At 54.6% G+C, this 17,840-nt stretch overlaps 1 protein-coding gene across 4 annotated transcripts; it reads left to right on the top strand.

Annotated features, from left to right (window-relative positions):
• Positions 1 to 3,188: 3,188 nt before the first annotated feature.
• RAPGEFL1 (Rap guanine nucleotide exchange factor like 1) lies at positions 3,189 to 17,076 on the top strand. Of its 4 annotated transcripts, none has more exons than XM_025996271.2 (15): positions 3,189 to 4,043; positions 6,857 to 6,935; positions 7,859 to 7,994; positions 8,229 to 8,326; positions 10,606 to 10,718; positions 10,974 to 11,141; positions 11,867 to 11,964; positions 12,077 to 12,199; positions 12,773 to 12,951; positions 13,056 to 13,146; positions 13,715 to 13,765; positions 14,109 to 14,196; positions 14,378 to 14,442; positions 14,835 to 14,889; positions 15,138 to 17,076. In XM_025996271.2, the coding sequence occupies exons 1-15, from the start codon at positions 3,524 to 3,526 to the stop codon at positions 15,260 to 15,262; spliced, it is 1,989 nt and encodes a 662-aa protein (XP_025852056.2). In that variant the 5' UTR covers positions 3,189 to 3,523; the 3' UTR covers positions 15,263 to 17,076. The 4 variants fall into 4 exon arrangements, with proteins under 4 accessions (XP_025852056.2, XP_072603409.1, XP_072603411.1 ...); XM_072747308.1 differs by having other exon boundaries at positions 14,811 to 14,889; XM_072747310.1 differs by lacking the exon at positions 13,715 to 13,765.
• Positions 17,077 to 17,840: the final 764 nt, after the last annotated feature.

Raw genomic sequence — 17,840 nt, 5'->3', positions numbered from 1 at the left:
CATCTGTTCTTGGGTACCACAAATCCTTGTACACTGGGGACATGGACTTCATGGTATACCTTAAAACAGTTGGGACTCCCCCTACATCCCCTGGTGCTGCTGCTTGAGCCATGGGCCATGACTCTCTTAACCCTTACCCCTAATTCCTCTTAATGTCCATTTGCTTTCCTCCTCCCCCACAGGGTGATGGGTAACTACGGGCCTGATCTCCAGGGTCATGCAAAGAATGCCAGCCAGTCTTTGGGGAAGGTTATGGCAGGAGGAATGATGATGTGGAGATGCTTCCCCCTCGCCCCTGCCTCTTGCTTTCCCCAGTCCTGCAGTTAGATCCCATTGCTCTCTGTTGCCCTGGTAACGAGCTCAGTGAGAAAAAACTCAAGCTCAGCAAAGCCCCCAGGTTGTCTGCCCTGCCAGTCTGCCTCTCTCAGTGGACAGAAGAGGAATATAAAGAGCAAAGAGATCAGCCTTAGGTAGCCTTGCTCCATCCCCTTCTAGAGGCTAAGCTCAAAGTCTTTTGGCTACCATGTCCTCCTACCATTCTCCCTCCATTTCTTCCATGCCATCCCACCTCACCTGTGGGGTCAACACACAGGCCTGCTACCTTGTGGATGACCCAGAACAGAAGAGCTTCAAATCCTGAAGTTGATTCCCAGCATAGGCAGCCCACTTGGGTTGGGTTGTCCCTCTAGGGCAGGGATTCTCAACCCTGACTGTTTGAATCACTTGGGGATCTTTTTTTTGGGGGGGGTCTTTTACGTGTCATCTTTGCAAAGGGCCCATGCTAATCTCTGTATAGTTCCAATTTTAGTATATATTGCTACCAAAGTGAGTACCACTTGGGGATTTTTTTTTTTTTAAGATTTCATTTATTTGGGGATCCCTGGGTGGCGCAGCAGTTTGGCGCCTGCCCTTGGCCCAGGGCGCGATCCTGGAGACCCGGGATCGAATCCCACGTCAGGCTCCCGGTGCATGGAGCCTGCTTCTCCCTCTGCCTGTGTCTCTGCCTCTCTCTCTCTCTCTCTCTCTCTGTGACTATAATAAATAAATAAATAAAATTTAAAAAAAAAAGATTTCATTTATTTATTCATGAGAGACATAGAGAGGCAGAGACACCGGCAGGGGGAGAAGCAGGCTCCATGCAAGGAGCCAGAAGCGGGACTCGATCCCGGAACCTCCAGATCATGTCCTGAGCTGAAAGCAGATGCTCAACGGCTCAGCCACCCAGGCATCCCCCACTTGGGGATTTTTTAAACAATTTCAGAAACCTTGGCCTCACCTCAATTTTTTTTTTTTTTAATATTTTACTTATTTATTCATCAGCGGCAGAGACCCAAGCAGAGGGAGAAGCAGGCTCCATGCAGGGAGCCCAATGAGGGACTTGATCCAGAAACATGCCCTGGGCCAAAGGCAGGTGCCAAACCACTGAGCCACCCAGGCGTCCCCTCGCCTCAAAGATTTAATTGATTTAGAATGTGGCCTAGACATCAGTATTTTTGAGAAATTTCCCCGGATTCCAGTATGCACTTGAGGCAAGAACCTCGGTTCTAGGAGGGCCATGACTCAATGCTGGCTTTCCTTCCTGATTCAAGTCCTTGAACTTAGTCTCTGCCCAATATCCTTGAATAGTTGCAGGGGTGTTGGGGTCCTACTCCCCAAGCTTTCAGTTTCCAGAAGTGTCTCTGCCTGTTTTATTTCCAGCCCCCACACCCTCCACACTCCCCAATTCTTCCCCCTTCCTAACTGACAATCCCAAATCCTGCCCAGAGAGGAGGTTACCAAGGCAACCAGCTTAATCTGGTAACTGTGGCATGTGCTGGGAGTGGAGCCCTCTCTTCTTATTTGGTTCACAAAATGCCTGGGGAGCTCCTAGCCACTCCAGCCAGTTTCTCCTCTTAACCCCAGGGATAGTGGGGCATCCAATAAAGGGAGCCCAGCAAGCTGATACACAGATCTCTATTCCAGCTTCTTAGCCAGAACTGTGCTCTCCGTTTTACTGTTCCTTTCCAAATCCACAAACAGATGGGCGTGCAAAGCTTGATTTCTGTGAACACATGCTCTAGCACACATAGGACCAGATAGGCACACACGGTGACATGTGTGTAGTCCACACCCTACTCAGTTCAACCACCACTCCCAGTCTTTAGCATTCCTGTCCCTGCCTGGTCCCCGCACAGTAAACAGGGGTGGGGCATTATCCAAGGAGCTTCAGTCCCTCCGGAACCTGGTGCCACTCCCCCCACCTTGTTACTTTAACCTTGATGTGTTTACACTGAGTGTGTCTCTACACCCAACTCCTCCTTCTGGGGCAGTGTATCCTTAGGGACAGAATGCTCCTGGCACAGGCATCAAGAATAAAGATCATTTAGAGTGCAAACTGGCACTACTGTCCCTGCTTCATGGCCATGTCAACTCTGGAGGGACTCTCCATGCGTAAGGACATTGTTTGGCAGTTCTGGATCTTGTCACATCTTTGTGGCCCTGCTTTCTCCTGCTGCCAGCTGGGTCAGGTGCCCTGGTGCTCCTCATCTCCTCCCCCCTGCCTCCTGTCTCTTCTCACCTCAACTAGACCTGCCACAACCTGCTGCTCCCTGCCTGCCAGTACCTGCCTCTCACAAGCCAGGTCCTCACCACCTATTGTGCCCTACCAGAAAGGGCAGATGGGCACCGCCCCCAGTGCCAATGCCAATCCACCCCAGGCCTTTCCAGCCCTTCCTATAGAAGGAAGATAAAGACCACAAATATGGCAAAAGACCATACTGTCGGGGTTGAGAGTGATGGACACCCAATCAGCAATCTTTTAGGTCTCACCTGAGTACAGGTAAGTCCAAGTTGCAGGCCACACACCTGCCCTACTCTGAAATGATAAAAAGCCCCTGCAACCCCCCGCCCCAAGCCAGGAATCACTCTCCATTAGTAAATCACTCCATCACCTTTGCCCGTAATTTCTGCGTCTGCTCCGACGCCAATCCTATTCAGCCCTCACGATTTCCTGATTTCCCGCTTTGCCTCGAGGCCAGCCCCAGCGCCCAAGTTCAAGCCTCGCGCGGCCCAGGGGGCGGGCCCAGGAAGGACAGGGGCGGGGACTGGGCGGGGACTGGGGGAGGGGGCGCGGTCTCCGTTCTGCCACCTTCCCCCCGGCCAGGAGCGCAGCCGCCGCCGCCGCCGCCGCCGCGTCCTCTCAGCCTTGCGCTCCGCCTGCTGTCTCTGCCGCCGCAGCCCGGCCCAGGAGCGCAGAGCCCGGGGCTCTGGCCCCGCAGCTTACCCGCCCTCCGGGCTGCGTGGCGGCTGCAACCGACATGGGGGGCCACTGAGAGCGAGCACTCTCTCCCTTTGGCACCCCCCCGGGCCACTGGCCCCTGGACCCCGGCCAGCGAGCCTCGGGCACCTCTGGCCCCCAGTCCGGCGCCTGGCACAGCCCTCCGCTCTGCCCCTCCGGCTCTGAGCATCGTGTCCCCGCCCCCCCCGCCCGCGCCCGGGACACCTGGGTCCCCCGGCGGCCCCGAGGAGAGGGGCGGGGGGGGGCATGAAGCCGTTGGAGAAATTTTTGAAGAAGCAGACGTCGCAGCTGGCGGGGCGAACGGTGGCGGGAGGTCCCGGCGGGGCTCCGGGGAGCTGCGGCGGGCCTGGCGGGGGCGGGGGACCTGGCGGGGGCGGCGGTCCGGCCGGGGGACTGCGGCCGCTGCAGCGGCGTCAGAGCGTGTCTCGCCTGCTGCTCCCAGCTTTCCTCCGGGAGCCCCCCGCCGAGCCGGGGCTGGAGCCGCCCCCTGAAGAGGAAGGGGGAGAGCCGGCGGGGGTCGCGGAGGAGCTCGGCAGCGGGGGGCCCTGTTGGCTCCAGCTCGAGGAGGTGCCGGGGCCTGGGCCACTCGGGGGAGGGGGGCCCCTGCGCTCCCCTTCCTCGTACTCCTCTGACGAGCTGTCCCCGGGCGAGCCCCTGACTTCCCCGCCCTGGGCCCCCCTGGGCGCCCCCGAGCGGCCGGAGCATCTTCTGAACCGGGTGCTGGAGCGGCTCGCCGGAGGGGCCACCAGGGACAGCGCCACCTCAGGTAAGGCTCATCCATCCTGGAGTAGGGGGTTCTTACCTGGTTCCTCTTCCTTGCCCTTGGACCGTGGGGGTGGCGCTCTGCCGGCAGCCTCGGTGTGGGGTTGAGCGGTCACCTGAAGTGGGGCAGCGGCCTAGGAGAGGAACGGAGACCCTTGTGCGGGAAGCGGCAGTGCCACCTTCCTCCCTGTAGCAGCCTCACCCACCGGCTGGAGACGCTGAACCTTATTCTCCCCTTAAGCCACCCTTCCTTTCTCCTGGACATTTTACCCACAGATTCTCACGGGTGCCTGATGTTGACTACCTCCTCCTGGGGCCCCAAGTTAAGGCCTGACACACTAAGATGGAAGCTGCCCAGAGCTGATGGTGTCCCATGCCCCCACCCCCACCCCAAGAGGTGCTTTCCAAGACCTTAGGGACCTTCTAGGAGTCCCTGCTTCTGTCTAGAAGCCCCAGAGCTCAGGGCTGGCCCATCAGTGGGGCAATGCCCAATAGGCACAGGGGGCCCAAGCAGCCTTTCTGGCTCCGGCAAAGGGATGCATTGTCCTTAGCAGCTTTGGGGGAAGGAGGTGTTCTAGTTGGGGGCTGACTCAGAAGATGTTTGCTGGGGGAGAGGTGGCTGGGCAGACAGACATCAGGACCCTGCAGCACCCAGGGGGTTCTGAGCCCCTCTGCCTCCTGCCCTTCCCAAGGCAGGCCTCAGCACACGGCCTCTTTAAAAAATAATAGCCACACCCTGAGAAGCTTATTCCCTAAATGATATGCTATTTCACCACTCCCAACCAGCTCCCCTAACAAGGGAACTTTGAGGAAACTGAGGCCCCAAGCTACTGGTTAGTGGTGGAGGTAGAAGACCGATGGGTCTTTAGGTCTGCCTCTCAGCATTTCCCTAAGCCCAGTAGGGTCTGAGGATGGGAGACCTGGTTGAGGGCCTAAAGATGGGGGTTTCACATTTTGCTCTTAGAACTCTGCAGGGAGCCTGGACCGAGGCATGTGGACTAGGACACCACTCCCCCAGATTTTTCTCAAGACCTGGGTCCTCTCCTTGGCTCAGCTGTCGTTGCCCTGGGGAGCTGACACCTTTTGGATTTAATTAGAAAAATATCAGACACACACAGCTCTCCTAACCATAACTTCCCGCCTACACCACACACCCTGTGTCTCTATGACACATTTCCTAGGGAGGCTGTGCATTGGACCAGAGCCTGGCTTGGAAGAGACAGAAGCTAAACTGTAGCCCCCATAGCAGCATCTCCCCCACTCTGCCCCATGTTCGTCTTCATTTACTCTGGCTTCGCACTCCCATGAGATAGGAAGGGTGTTGGGCATCCCTACTCCTTGTTGCCCACGGCTGGGGCTCTCAGACTCACTTTAAGAAACTAGCAGGCTAGCTAGGCAAAAAGGGAAAGGGAGGCTCTATCTTTCCCCTTCCACGGGGACCTGGTGCCACACACTCTACCTGGTCTCCTGTAGGGAAAAACTTTTGAATTTATTGTCACCTTATTATATGGGCTGGCAAGCTAGATCTCCAGCGTAACTGGTTTGAGGAACCTCAAACCAGTCCCAGGGTAAATGAAAATCAGCTTAACCTGCTACTCTGATACTCTCCAGTACAACCAGTGTTGTCAAGCCATCTTGGCTTCCTCCCAGGTTGTGTGGGAGGGAGGACTTACAAAAGTTACCCTCAAACCAGTCAAAAACTCATCTGAGCAGCCCTATCTAACCACTGTGCTCTACCCTGACAAGCTGCTTGCCTCAGGCATACTGAGCAAAGAACAAAGACTCAGGAGTCTGGGTTCCTACTCAAGCCCCAGGCAAGTCCCTCCCAGCTCTGGGCCTCGGTTTCTCATTTATGAAGTGCAACAGTTGAAGTAGAGGATCTTGTGTTGGTTCTCCTCCTCTACCTTCATGGCTAGAATCAGAGGCCAGGAGGTGGTAAGCCAAAGGATCTCAGAAGCCTCAGTTTTGTCCTGGGGTAGTGCCTGGGGACCTGGCCCTAACCTGTCCTGGTGAGGACACCTGGCTCCCTCCCTGCTCCCTGCGTGTCTCTGTGTGCCAGGCTGCCCTGCCCCACCCCAGGGCTGGCTGCAAGTCAGGGCGACCTTGTACCTGGCTGACTGGCTGAGCCAGGCCCAGATGGGGGAGTGGAGGGGAAAAAGGTGGTGAGAGCCACTCCCCTCCACCCTTCCATTATTAACTCTTCCATCTCTGGGCATCCAGAGGACACAGGGCTTCTATTTAAGGGCTTTGGGGATCAAAGAGATGGCAGTCACTCCCTCTCCCTTTTAATGGAGCTGGTTTCACCTGCTTAGTTGGAACTCAAAGCTGTTAGGTGGGGAGTAGGGAAGGGAGGAGGAATACACACACACACACACACACACACACACACACACACCACTGACCCTAACCTCTACACACCACTGACCCTAACCTCTGTGTTTGTAAGTTCTTTGTCTAGAGACACTTCTGTGATCTCTCTCCGTTTTGGGGCAGATCTCAAGCTTGCTGTATTATCTGACCAGCTTCCCACGCACATTGAAGAGTAGTGGGCGTGGCCATCAAAGGGCGCCCCCTCCTTCCCTCCAGCTGCCTTGGCAGCTGCCAACCCCACCCCCGCAGCGGCTGCCCAGAACCTTCACACGTGTGTGCACGCGCACGCACGCGCGTACTTGTGTAGAGCATGACGGGGCAGGTGGCTCGGGCTCCAGGCTGGCTAAGGAGAACTCACTCTAGGAGGCAAGAGAAGTGGGTAGTGAGTGTCCGGTCGGGTTCTGGAAGTGCCTGCCTGACATCAGTGGCGCCAATTGATCTCTACAGATATCCTGCTGGATGACATCGTCCTCACCCATTCTCTCTTCCTCCCCACGGAGAAATTTCTGCAGGAGCTACACCAGTAATATCCTTTTATGGAGCTTGCAATAGGGGAGGTCAGGAGGAAGCCACTCTCCCTGCCCCACATGTGACATCAGAAGCTCAGTGCTTCCCTAGGACACACTCCTGGGTTTCAATTCCAAGGGTTTTACTCACAGCTGTTTGACCTTGGGCAGACCACCTAACCTCCTGGGGCCTCAGTTTCCTCTTCTGTAAAATGGAGGTAAATAACACCTGTGCTGCCTACCTATGTGGCTGCTGTGGAGATCAATCTGATAGAGATATGGGAGTGCTTTGGAGACACAGCAGAGCCCTGTGCAAATGTAAGGTGTTATTATTCTATTAAGGGTGCTTCTCTCTCCACTGAATTGTTGCTCTAAATATCTGGTTGCCCAGTGGGTTATTATAGGGTCCTATGTAAACATCAGGTCACTGGCTGTGCTTTAGTGGGGTCTGCTAGAGATGCTAGAGACAGGCCACTGGCCAGGCTATTCGTAGGGTCTCATGTAAGCATAGGACCTCTCGCTGAGTTATTCTAGGATCTAATTGTAAATGTCAGGCCACTGAGTAGAATACCATAGGCTCTCTTAGAAAACACCAGGCCTTACACTGAGGTATGGTCAGGTTTGTGGTAAGCATCATTGACCTCAAGTTGTGGGCTGATCAGAGCTTGGGTGGGTCCAGGCAGGGCATCTTCAAGTGAAATTCAAATAGGCAGGATGTAGTCAGATGGATGTGGTCAACTGGGTGCCATCCCTACCTACTTTGAGCAAAAGCCCAGGCTGAGGCATGAGGCAGTTTTGGCTCCAAGGACCCCTGTACCACCCTTCTCCCTGGCCCCAGACCTCAAGGCTATTTGGGAGGGTTAAACCACCCACTGCTTCTCATCTCCCTTTCCAGTTTCCTCGGGTCTGCCTGCCCAGGGCTTTTTCTTAACTAAGGGGTCAGTTTTGTTTGGGCAGGAGGTATGGAGGGCCCGGAGGGGCTGGGCCGGAAGCAGGCTTGTCTGGCCATGCTCCTTCATTTCCTGGACACCTACCAGGGGCTGCTACAGGAGGAAGAGGGGGCCGGCCGCATCATCAAGGTGGGCCTGGGAATAGAAGGTGGGTGAACAGGCTATTAGCTCTGGAAGGGGGGGGGGTCCTTTGAAGGAGCCATACTCCTTAAGCTGGGTACCTGGAAGGAGAAGATGCCAGTAGACCTCAGTCTATATGGCTCCTCTATGTTCTAAGACATGGAGACCCTGCCCTCGCCCTTGCTAATAGCAATGCTTGGGATGAGATCCCTGCCTTTACCTTCTCTCTCCTTTGTTCCCCAGGATCTGTACCTGCTGATTATGAAGGATGAGTCCCTTTACCAGGACCTCCGAGAGGACACACTGAGACTGCACCAGCTTGTGGAAACAGTGGAGCTAAAGTGAGGGGGATGGGTTGGGGAAGGGGCTAGGACAGAAGTCCCCCATATTCCCGTTACGGGGACTGCCTCTGGCCTTTTGATTCCAATTCAGTTTTATTTTAGCCCCTTTCTCTTGCTAGAGTGTAGCACAGAGCATGGCTTCCAGTCACACGTTTCCCATTTATTTGTTAATCCAACTGTGTACTGGTACATATCTAACAACCAGCACTTCAGGGGGAAAAAAAAATCCCAATTTGTAGCTTTTGCTGATTCCCATGATGTAAATTCTCCCATTGGCTGATTTCCAGCTAGCAACATGACGTCACTGAATGTGAAGTTGGGAAGAAATGTGTAGTAGTAGGCCATTATCTAGTATTTTCACCAAATACCAGAGAGGTAAATAACTCCAAGACGATAGATAATAGCAAAATATGGTAAAACAGAATACTACCTTCTGTGGTAATAATTTGGCTAGAAGTTTATAGGACATTTTTTTATTTTATTTATTTATTTTTTTTTTAAAAAAAAATTAATAAATTTTTTTAAATTTTTTCTTTATTTATTTATGATAGTCACACAGAGAGAGAGAGAGAGAGAGAGAGGCAGAGACACAGGCAGAGGGAGAAGCAGGCTCCATGCACCGGGAGCCCGACATGGGATTCGATCCCGGGTCTTCAGGATCGCGCCCTGGGCCAAAGGCAGGCGCCAAACCGCTGCGCCACCCAGGGTTCCCTAGGACATTTTTTTATTAATGGCTGTTTAAAGACCCATAGGCAGGGATCCCTGGGTGGCGCAGCGGTTTAGCGCCTGCCTTTGGCCCAGGGCGCGATCCTGGAGACCTGGGATCGAATCCCACATTGGGCTCCCGGTGCATGGAGCCTACTTCTCCCTCTGCCTATGTCTCTGCCTCTCTCTCTTTCTCTCTGTGTGACTATCATAAAAAAACAAAAAAGATCCATAGGCAGAATATCGCCAAATTACATAATCTGTTCTCATGAGCCACTGTGAGCCAGCTTCAGGACCCCATTGTGTCAGTCTGCCCGTCCATCCCTCTGGCCGTTTCAGTCTCCCCCCCACTCCATTTCCACCATCACAACCCTCATTCAGACCTCATTAGCTCTCACCTGGATTATTGCCACAGCCTCTTGCCCAGGGCTCATGGTCTTGCCACAGCCTCTTGCCCAGCTCATGGTCTTGCATCCTCTCCCTTCTTATGCTGACACCAGAGAGTTCCTTCCAGTTTGACGACATCATGCTCCTATTCTAAAACCATCCAGGGGGATCCCTGGGTGGCACAGCGGTTTGGCGCCTGCCTTTGGCCCAGGGCGCGATCCTGGAGACCCGGGATCGAATCCCACGTTGGGCTCCCGGTGCATGGAGCCTGCTTCTCCCTCTGCCTGTGTCTCTGCCTCTCTCTCTCTCTCTCTCTGTGTGACTATCATAAATAAATAAAAAAAATAAAAAATAAAACCGTCCAGGGCTCCCTATTGCCCACAAGACAAAATCGCAACACCCTTGCACAGCATTCAACACTCCTGCCTCATGTCCCAGGTCCCTCAGCCCCCATGACACTCCCTACACACCCTACCATTCCCTGAACTCCTGGGCATTCCCAATCCCAATTTCTTGCTGTCATGTACATGGTCCACTCCTGAAGGACCACCCTGCACCCACTTCTCTTTCTGTTGTCTTTCAAGGCCCAGGTCAATGCTGTCTTCCCCATGAAAGTTTCCCCTCCCTCGTGTCAACAAAACTCTCCTTGTACCTTTGTTATATCACCCAACACCTCCAGCCTCGTGTTAGAAGTCGCTACTTCTAACGGCATACACGTCTGTCTCCCTCCCAGGCTGTGAAGTCCTTGTCGGCAAAATTCAGCAAACAAGCAGATGACCTACACCTACCATGTGCCAAGTGGTGTGCTAGGCCTGGAGGGTGAAAAAAAAATTCAGGAAGAACTAAGCCCCGCCCTCAAAAGCTCTTAGTCTTGCAAAAGAGATAAGATATGCACATAAACAAATATTAGCCCAGTGTCCTACAGCAGTTGAGGCCAAAAAGTGACCTTTCCTGATGGGTGGGGTGGATCAGAGAAATCATGGAAGAGGTGGCATCTGATTTGAGTCACTTTAACAGTTGTTCCATGCTGGCCATTGTCTCTCTTCTGACTTCTTCACCACTTTCTGAACTTGGTGCTGGTGCATCCTTGATTCAGTTCTGATAATCCAATCCCTGCTTGACGGTTGCCTGCCTGGCACTCCATATGCGTGGCAGGACTTCCTGACGCCCAGCTGTGTCCATGCCAGGATCCCAGAGGAAAGCCAGCCTCCCAGCAAGCAAGTGAAGCCACTCTTCCGTCACTTCCGCCGGATTGACTCCTGTCTGCAGACCCGAGTGGCCTTCCGGGGCTCTGATGAGAGTGAGTGTGTACATTAAGATGGGCAGAGCTTCCAGAGTGGCTCTGAGGGCCCCCTGGGGTCTCTGGGTCTTGGGCACCCTCAGTGCAGTCTCCTTGTGTAGTAGAACCTGTCCTTTTCACAGTCTCTTTTTTCAGAAGCCAACCAATTTAGGGCTAGGGGTGAGATGGGGTGGGAGACTAATGTGCTCTGGAGGGGACTGTGCCAGTGCTGCCATTCTGCTTTCTAATGAGAAGCCACTTCCTGTCTCTGCCCAGTCTTCTGCCGGGTGTACATGCCTGACCACTCTTACGTGACCATACGTAGCCGCCTCTCCGCATCTGTGCAGGACATTCTGGGCTCTGTGACAGAAAAATTGCAGTACTCGGAGGAACCTGCAGGGCGTGAGGACTCCCTCATCCTGGTAGCTGTGGCCTCCTCCGGAGGTGAGGCTCAGAAAGAGCTGGGGTGGGTAGTGGGGTCAGGGGGGGCAGGAGAGGAGAAACTCACAAGCCCTGGGGCAGGAGCAAACAGGAATTCTGGGCCCTGGCTCCTCAAAGTGTGGTCCTGGGACCAGCCACATTGAGCATCACCTGGGAACTTATTAAAACTGCAATCCCTCAGACCCTACTTCAGACCTGCCCATTCAGAGTAAGCATTTTAACAAAGTCTCCAGGTGATTCCTGTGCATACTAAGGTTTGGAAAGCACTGGTCCAAAACACTTGGATTCTGATCTAGGTTCTTGCCTCTGTACTCATCTTGGGATCTGGTTCTTTAACCTCACAGAGCATCTGAGGATGCTGTGGTTTTGAGGCTAAAACACATGCAGTGGGCCTCCAATCCCTGTGGAAAGGCAGAAAGCCTGCAATGTAGCCAGAGCCCTTTTCTTCTGAGGCAAGGAAAAAAATGTTCCAGTGTCATGGGGATGATACAGTGAGGGAACAGCTGTGGAAGAATGTTGGGAGTAAAAAGGAGGTTATGAACACAAGAGAAATCATTATTTGAAAAAGTTCAGATAAATATGGCATAAACTGGTGATAACACGAATCCCATGAGTCTAGAACATGTTGGTGCAGGGTTAGGAGTTTCCAGAAGGGATGGAGACAGTGGCTGGGGTGTGAGAGGGTGCAGGTGGTCAGGGCTGAGGCAGAGCAGCTCATTCTCCTGCAGAGAAGGTCCTTCTCCAGCCGACTGAAGATTGTGTCTTCACCACACTGGGCATCAACAGCCATCTGTTTGCCTGCACTCGTGACAGCTATGAGGCCCTGGTAAGAACTCTGCCACAAGGCCTGGGCTGGGAGCGAGGGCCCAGAGGGGCTATGGGCAGAAACTCACAAGCCCAGAGTGGAGTCCAGCCCCTGTGGCCCTGCCTGCCACCAGATGCCCCTCCCTGAGGAGATCCAGGTCTCCCCGGGAGACACAGAGATCCACCGAGTGGAGCCTGAGGACGTTGCCAATCACCTTACTGCCTTCCACTGGGAGCTGTTCCGATGTGTGCACGAGGTGGGGACTGTAGCTAGTGCTGGGCTGGGGACCTGGAGGGAGAAACATGCCAACATGGGTGGTCTGGAGATGGGCAATGTGTGCAGCTGAACTTCGGGATTAGAAGGCTGGCTGCCAGGGTGTCCTGGGCAATTCACCCCAACTCACCCTAGATCATCTAAGCCTTATATCCCTGATCTGGGGGGAAAAAAACAAGAGCAAAGAGAGAGACCCCCCCCTTAGTAAGGTGGGTCTTACATAGAACCTGATCCATGGTTAGTATTTTTAAACTATTCTCTATTAAAGAAAGAATATAAGGCAGTTACAATAATGTCTATCAGATGGTTCAAGGACCTGGCACCTAGTAAGTTCTCAATAGAGTGGTGTATTATTAATGTTGCTTCCCCCCCCCACCCCTGTCTCTGTTGCAACCCGGCTTGTCCCCGTTTCTTTCTCTTTGCAACCCCTCCCTCCACCACCCTCTGGCCCTTCCCTCCATTGGATACGCACCGCCACCTGCCACCTGCCACCTGCCTGCCCACCTCCCCAACGCACCGGTGCCCCCCCGCCGGCCCGCTGCCACCATGGCCGCAGCTGGAATTCGTGGACTACGTGTTCCATGGGGAGCGCGGCCGCCGAGAGACAGCCAACCTGGAGCTGCTGCTGCAGCGCTGCAGCGAGGTCACGCACTGGGTGGCCACCGAGGTGCTACTCTGCGAGGCCCCGGGCAAGCGCGCACAGCTGCTCAAGAAGTTCCTCAAGATTGCGGCCATGTGAGTGTGGCCAGCCGGCTGGGGGTGGGGGGAATGGGGGGGTTGGGAGGTGGAGGCCCCTGAACGCGCACTGACCCCCGAACCCTTCCCCCGTGCCCCCGCAGCTGCAAGCAGAACCAGGACCTGCTGTCCTTCTATGCTGTGGTCATGGGGCTGGACAACGCCGCGGTCAGCCGCCTGCGGCTCACCTGGGAGGTGATGACACTGCTGCCCTCTCCTCCCCCCACCACCTGTGCTGGCCCTGCTCGGGATCTTGGCCTCCTGGGTTCACCCCAGTGCGTCCCCTGCGCCCCTGCCCCTGCATCCGCTGCTGGCCACCAGGGAGCCTCTAGAGGTGCCTGGACAGAAGGAGGCTCCCCCTTCTGGCAGGTCCAGCCCCAGGGCATGTAGCTTGGCTAATGGACCCTGTCCTTGGGCAAATTAGTAAAAAGCTAGAATCCCCGTGGGAGGGGGGCAGGCAGCCCAGGCCTGGTCACAGACTTGGATAACTGGATTTCACCCAACACTCAGTGAGGCCCCTAGTTCATAGCCAATGCCTGAGCAGAGAGGCTCCAATTCCTCGGAATAATTCATTCCTCTAGGCGGCTTCCAGCTCCCTAGAAGGTACCAAGGGCTGGCTTTATTTCCCCACCTACCAGCTTGCCAGCCCCATGCAAGAGAGCCAGGCCCTTTCCCCCTCTGACACCTGAGGATTAGCCAGAGATGCCATGAAGCCCAAGGAGCTCTGCTCTGACATTCTTTCTCCTTCCTTCAACCTCTGCAGAAGCTGCCAGGGAAATTCAAAAACTTGTTCCGCAAATTTGAGAACCTGACAGTGAGTGGGTTCAGCTCTTTTATCTGCTCCTGGACTTGCGCCCCAGAAACCCCCTGACCCCATAAACCTTCTTCCTCAAACTTCCCTTCAAGGTTTTCAGCGCCTGAGACTGCCCCCACCTCATGCTGGGAGGGGAGGTGGGGGAGGATTGCTAACCAGTTTTCCATGGAGGAGGGAGGAGAACAGTCAAGCCCCTCTCCACCTCACCCCCAGCTAGACACCCGTGCACACCCCTCTCTGATCAGAGATGGATCTAGAGCAGGGGGATGAGGGAGGAGTACAGGACATCTTTAAGGTCCGTGGGAACTATCTGTCCCTTTACTTCTCTTCCCTGGAATATCAGGACCCCTGCCGGAACCACAAAAGCTACCGAGAAGTGATTTCCAAGATGAAGCCTCCTGTGATTCCCTTCGTGCCTCTGATCCTCAAAGGTGAGAGTCACTCTTGTGCTCTTCTAGCCACATTCTCCATGCCTCACTTCTGGCTCTGGACCCCTGTCACTCAGGCCAGAGTGCCTACCTGAACAGGAGACCCCTAGTGAGGGATGTCGGGGAGAGGAAGGGCCCTTTGGACCTCCTCTTTTCTCACATATGCTTCTCTTCTATCCTCTAGACTTGACTTTCCTGCACGAGGGGAGTAAGACCCTTGTCGATGGTTTGGTGAACATTGAGAAGCTGGTGAGTGGCCTGCCGGCCCTGACCCAGGAGCCGGGGCTGGCATCCCTCCCCTTCTCCTGGCAGCCCCCTAAAGATAGCAGCCTTCCTCTTTGGTGCCCAGCTTGCCTGACAGACTCCTGACTGTCCCTGGTGGCATTGCTGTGGCAACCCGCCCACAGGGTGGCAAAGCTGACAGGCAGCTGGGGCTGGGACAGGGATGGGGGGGAGGTGCGCAATACTACCTCTCCTCCTGCCCATTACACCCCTCCTTTGGTTCTTCAGAGACCCTCCAGAATTTGACCCTGGAGGGAGTAGGGTAAAACCAGCAGAGTTGGAGAATGGAGCAGGGGGAGCGTTAGAGGGGGAGCATCTTTCCATACCCTTTTTAGGGCTCATTCCTTGTCATCTCCCAGCATTCAGTGGCTGAAAAAGTGAGGACAATCCGCAAATACCGGAGTCGGCCCCTTTGTGAGTACCCAGGCTTCTGAGAGCTTTGCAGGCAGAGCTCTGATTGAGTTGGGAGGGTTCCGGGAGGAGTCCCTACTCAGTTCTTTATCTCCTTAAACTTGTCAGCTCTCCAGCCTCTCCTTGGCCTCCCCAGGGGCCCTTATGCCCAACACCTGTTCCAATCCACACCCCTGTCCTCTGGCTGGTATGCATGTAGAGCAAGAAGGGAGGCTGGGAGCCTGAACACTTCTCTCTTGTCATGCACCCAGGCCTGGATATGGAGGCGTCCCCCCATCACCTGCAGACCAAGGCCTATGTGCGCCAGTTCCAGGTCATCGACAACCAGAACCTCCTCTTTGAGCTCTCCTACAAGCTGGAGGCTAATAGTCAGTAAGAACAGAGGTTCTGGTTGGCGCCTCACCAAGGTCCTCGGGCACCTGGCACTCAAGCACTTTGCACGATGTCCCAAACCACCTCTGACATCTTTCTGCTGGAGCAACTTCCTGCCCCTTAGGAAAGAGTCGGATGGACTTACCCCTGGACTCATAAGCCTGTTCATCCTGCTGAAGTCCTCTCCCCCTTGCTCCTTCAAGCCAAAACCACATTCTGCTGGTTCCTGCCCTCGCGGGAAGGGGGGCACTGTGCTCCTTCCTCTGTCTTCTCCCATTGAGGTCCGTTCTAGAGATGGAGTTTCCAATCTCCTCCCTGGCAGACAGGAAAGCTGCCCCCCCTCCTGTCTCACAGAGCGGAATTGTGGGAGGGAATTGGCAGCTGTCCTTTCCACCCCTGTCCGCCTTCTCCCTGGTCAGGGCTGGGAGCCCTGGATGTACCCCCCTGGAATATTATATTGCCCTTGTGTCTGTGTGTGTGTATGCCTGTCCCCTTTAAGAAGCAGGAATGCATCTGGTAATTGAGAGAGGGTGATGTGTGTAGGGTTTGGTGCTACCCTGGTCTACTCTGCCCTGTGATGGTATGGGGTGCTTTCCCCACCCCCACCACTCCCTGCTCAGCTCCTTTTGCTGCCCTGCATGCCCAAGCCTGTGGGTGAAGCTGTTCGTGGGGCAGGGGGCAGCAGCAGGTGGGAGGGGTTACCCGTCAGCCCTTGTGAGTCCCCAACTCAGGCTTCCCCAGGTGTCTGGGTGGGGTCCAATGAGAAGGTAAAAGATGCTCAGGGAAACACAGGCCTAAGCTGCCTACAGGACACTCCTTCTGCATTGCAGCGTAGAATGTGGCGGTATCAGGAGTTGGGGGTGTCTGCTGCCCACACTCCTGCTTTTGGAGTGTCTACTGCTCAGAGGGGAGCAATCAACCCCCTTCTGGCTCTTCTGTGGGACACCCACAACATGGTCTCTATCCTTCCCCCTGTCTTGACTCCTCCTGGGTCTTCCCCATCCTAGGGAAGGAGGTGGTAGACCCCTGTACCTGGGCAGGCAGCCCCCAGAAGTGAGGGGAGTGAATGGCCAAGACCATAAAGGCAAAACTGGACTGTGGTGATGCCTTTAATACCTCTCTGTCTTCCCACTGTCTCCTGCATGGGCCTCCAGGGCCGAGGGGCACAGGGCTCCTGGCAGCTACTGGGTGAGGTTTCCTGGCACAGCCTCATCCCTCTTCTCTCTGGCCCACCTCTCTCCTTTCCGAAGAGGCAGTGGCAGCAGCAGCCAAAGCAGCTGCTGCTCCTGCTCTGGGGGTGTATATATTTTTTACCAAAAGCTCTGGAATTGTAAATTTATTTTTTAAAATTCAAAGAGGGGAAGAGCCTTGTATTATATGTAAACATTGTATCATAGGTTACGTTGTACAGTCCCTTTTATACAGTGGTCTGTCTTGTTCCTGCCACAGAAAATGTGTATGGACTCTCCCCACCCTCATCCCCACCTGCACAGGCACCCTGTCTCACCTCCTCCATCCCTTAGGCAGTGACCATAGGGCCCCTCCCACTCCCTGTGTCCTCCCTGCAGCTATCCACCTTTCTCTCCCTATGGCCATCCTTCCCTCCTGGTTCTGCGTGGCAGACTTCTCACACAGCTCCCATTTCCCTCCTCAAGCACTGGGCTCCACTGGTCCGGTCTCAGCTGCTGCCCACCCCTAGCCTTGATGCCTGCCCCACTGCTCCCCAGCTTGGCCAGAGTGAACCGTGTGTCCTGTACAGGCTAGGTTGTCTGCAGAAACCTCTGGGTGGAGAAGAAGCTGATAAAGTCTATGAATCAAGCTGCTTGCCGTTCTCCATTCTGTTTCTCTGAAGCTGGGGAAAGGGTGAGGGAGGGAAGAGGGGGGGACCCCCACTCAGTGCACTGGGCCCATCAGCCGGGCTGTTCTGGACTAACTCAACATGTGCATGAGAGGGAACGGTGCCAACCTCATGAGACTTGTCACATACTGACTGGAAGTGGAAGTTTGAGTTCTTCCATGTTCTAGGTGCCATAGACGTGTGACCTCATTAAATTCTAACACCAGAAGGTGGAAGATGGTAGCTGGGAAGTCCTAGTGGAAGGTCAAGTTACAGGCGAGTGAGGGGGGAGTACTGGGCCCCCTAATGGTGGTCTGTCCCTGCAGACAGCATACACACCCACCAGCCACTACCCAGACAGGGTGCATCATTCACACAACCAACATCTACCACTTATGCTAAGATGGAGGGCTTCTAGAGCCTACAGTTTGGCTCTAAAGAGAGCTTAAGCTCTAGGAGATGACATATATTCAAAAAGCTACACAGAAGCCCTTAATCTTCCTCTTGTCACACATCTCTTATTTGCTGTCTTCTACATCTCAGAACATGGTCCTCTCATCTACCCACCCAGGTTTTCAAGGCAAGAATGCAGGACTTGGCCTTGAGGCTTCCTTCCCATCCCTCCCTCATCTCATCAGTCAGTCCTGCCAGCTCCAATTCCAGAACATGGCTGGTCCACTTCTCTATCACTCCTCTATTACTACCTAGTGCAGACTACTTGCCAACCTCCACTGGATGACCACAT

Source organism: Vulpes vulpes, chromosome 2, assembly GCF_048418805.1.
Source record: "Vulpes vulpes isolate BD-2025 chromosome 2, VulVul3, whole genome shotgun sequence".
NCBI lineage: Eukaryota > Metazoa > Chordata > Mammalia > Carnivora > Canidae > Vulpes > Vulpes vulpes.
This window is presented reverse-complemented; position numbering and strand designations above follow the sequence as displayed.

Coding starts and splice junctions, on each gene's coding strand:
- RAPGEFL1 (XM_072747308.1), top strand. CDS start 3,524: ATGAAGCCGTTGGAGAAATTTTTGAAGAAGCAGACGTCGCAGCTGGCG. Junction 11,142..11,866: donor AGCTGTGGCCTCCTCCGGAG/GTGAGGCTCAGA, acceptor ATTCTCCTGCAG/AGAAGGTCCTTCTCCAGCCG. Junction 12,200..12,772: donor TGTTCCGATGTGTGCACGAG/GTGGGGACTGTA, acceptor CCATGGCCGCAG/CTGGAATTCGTGGACTACGT.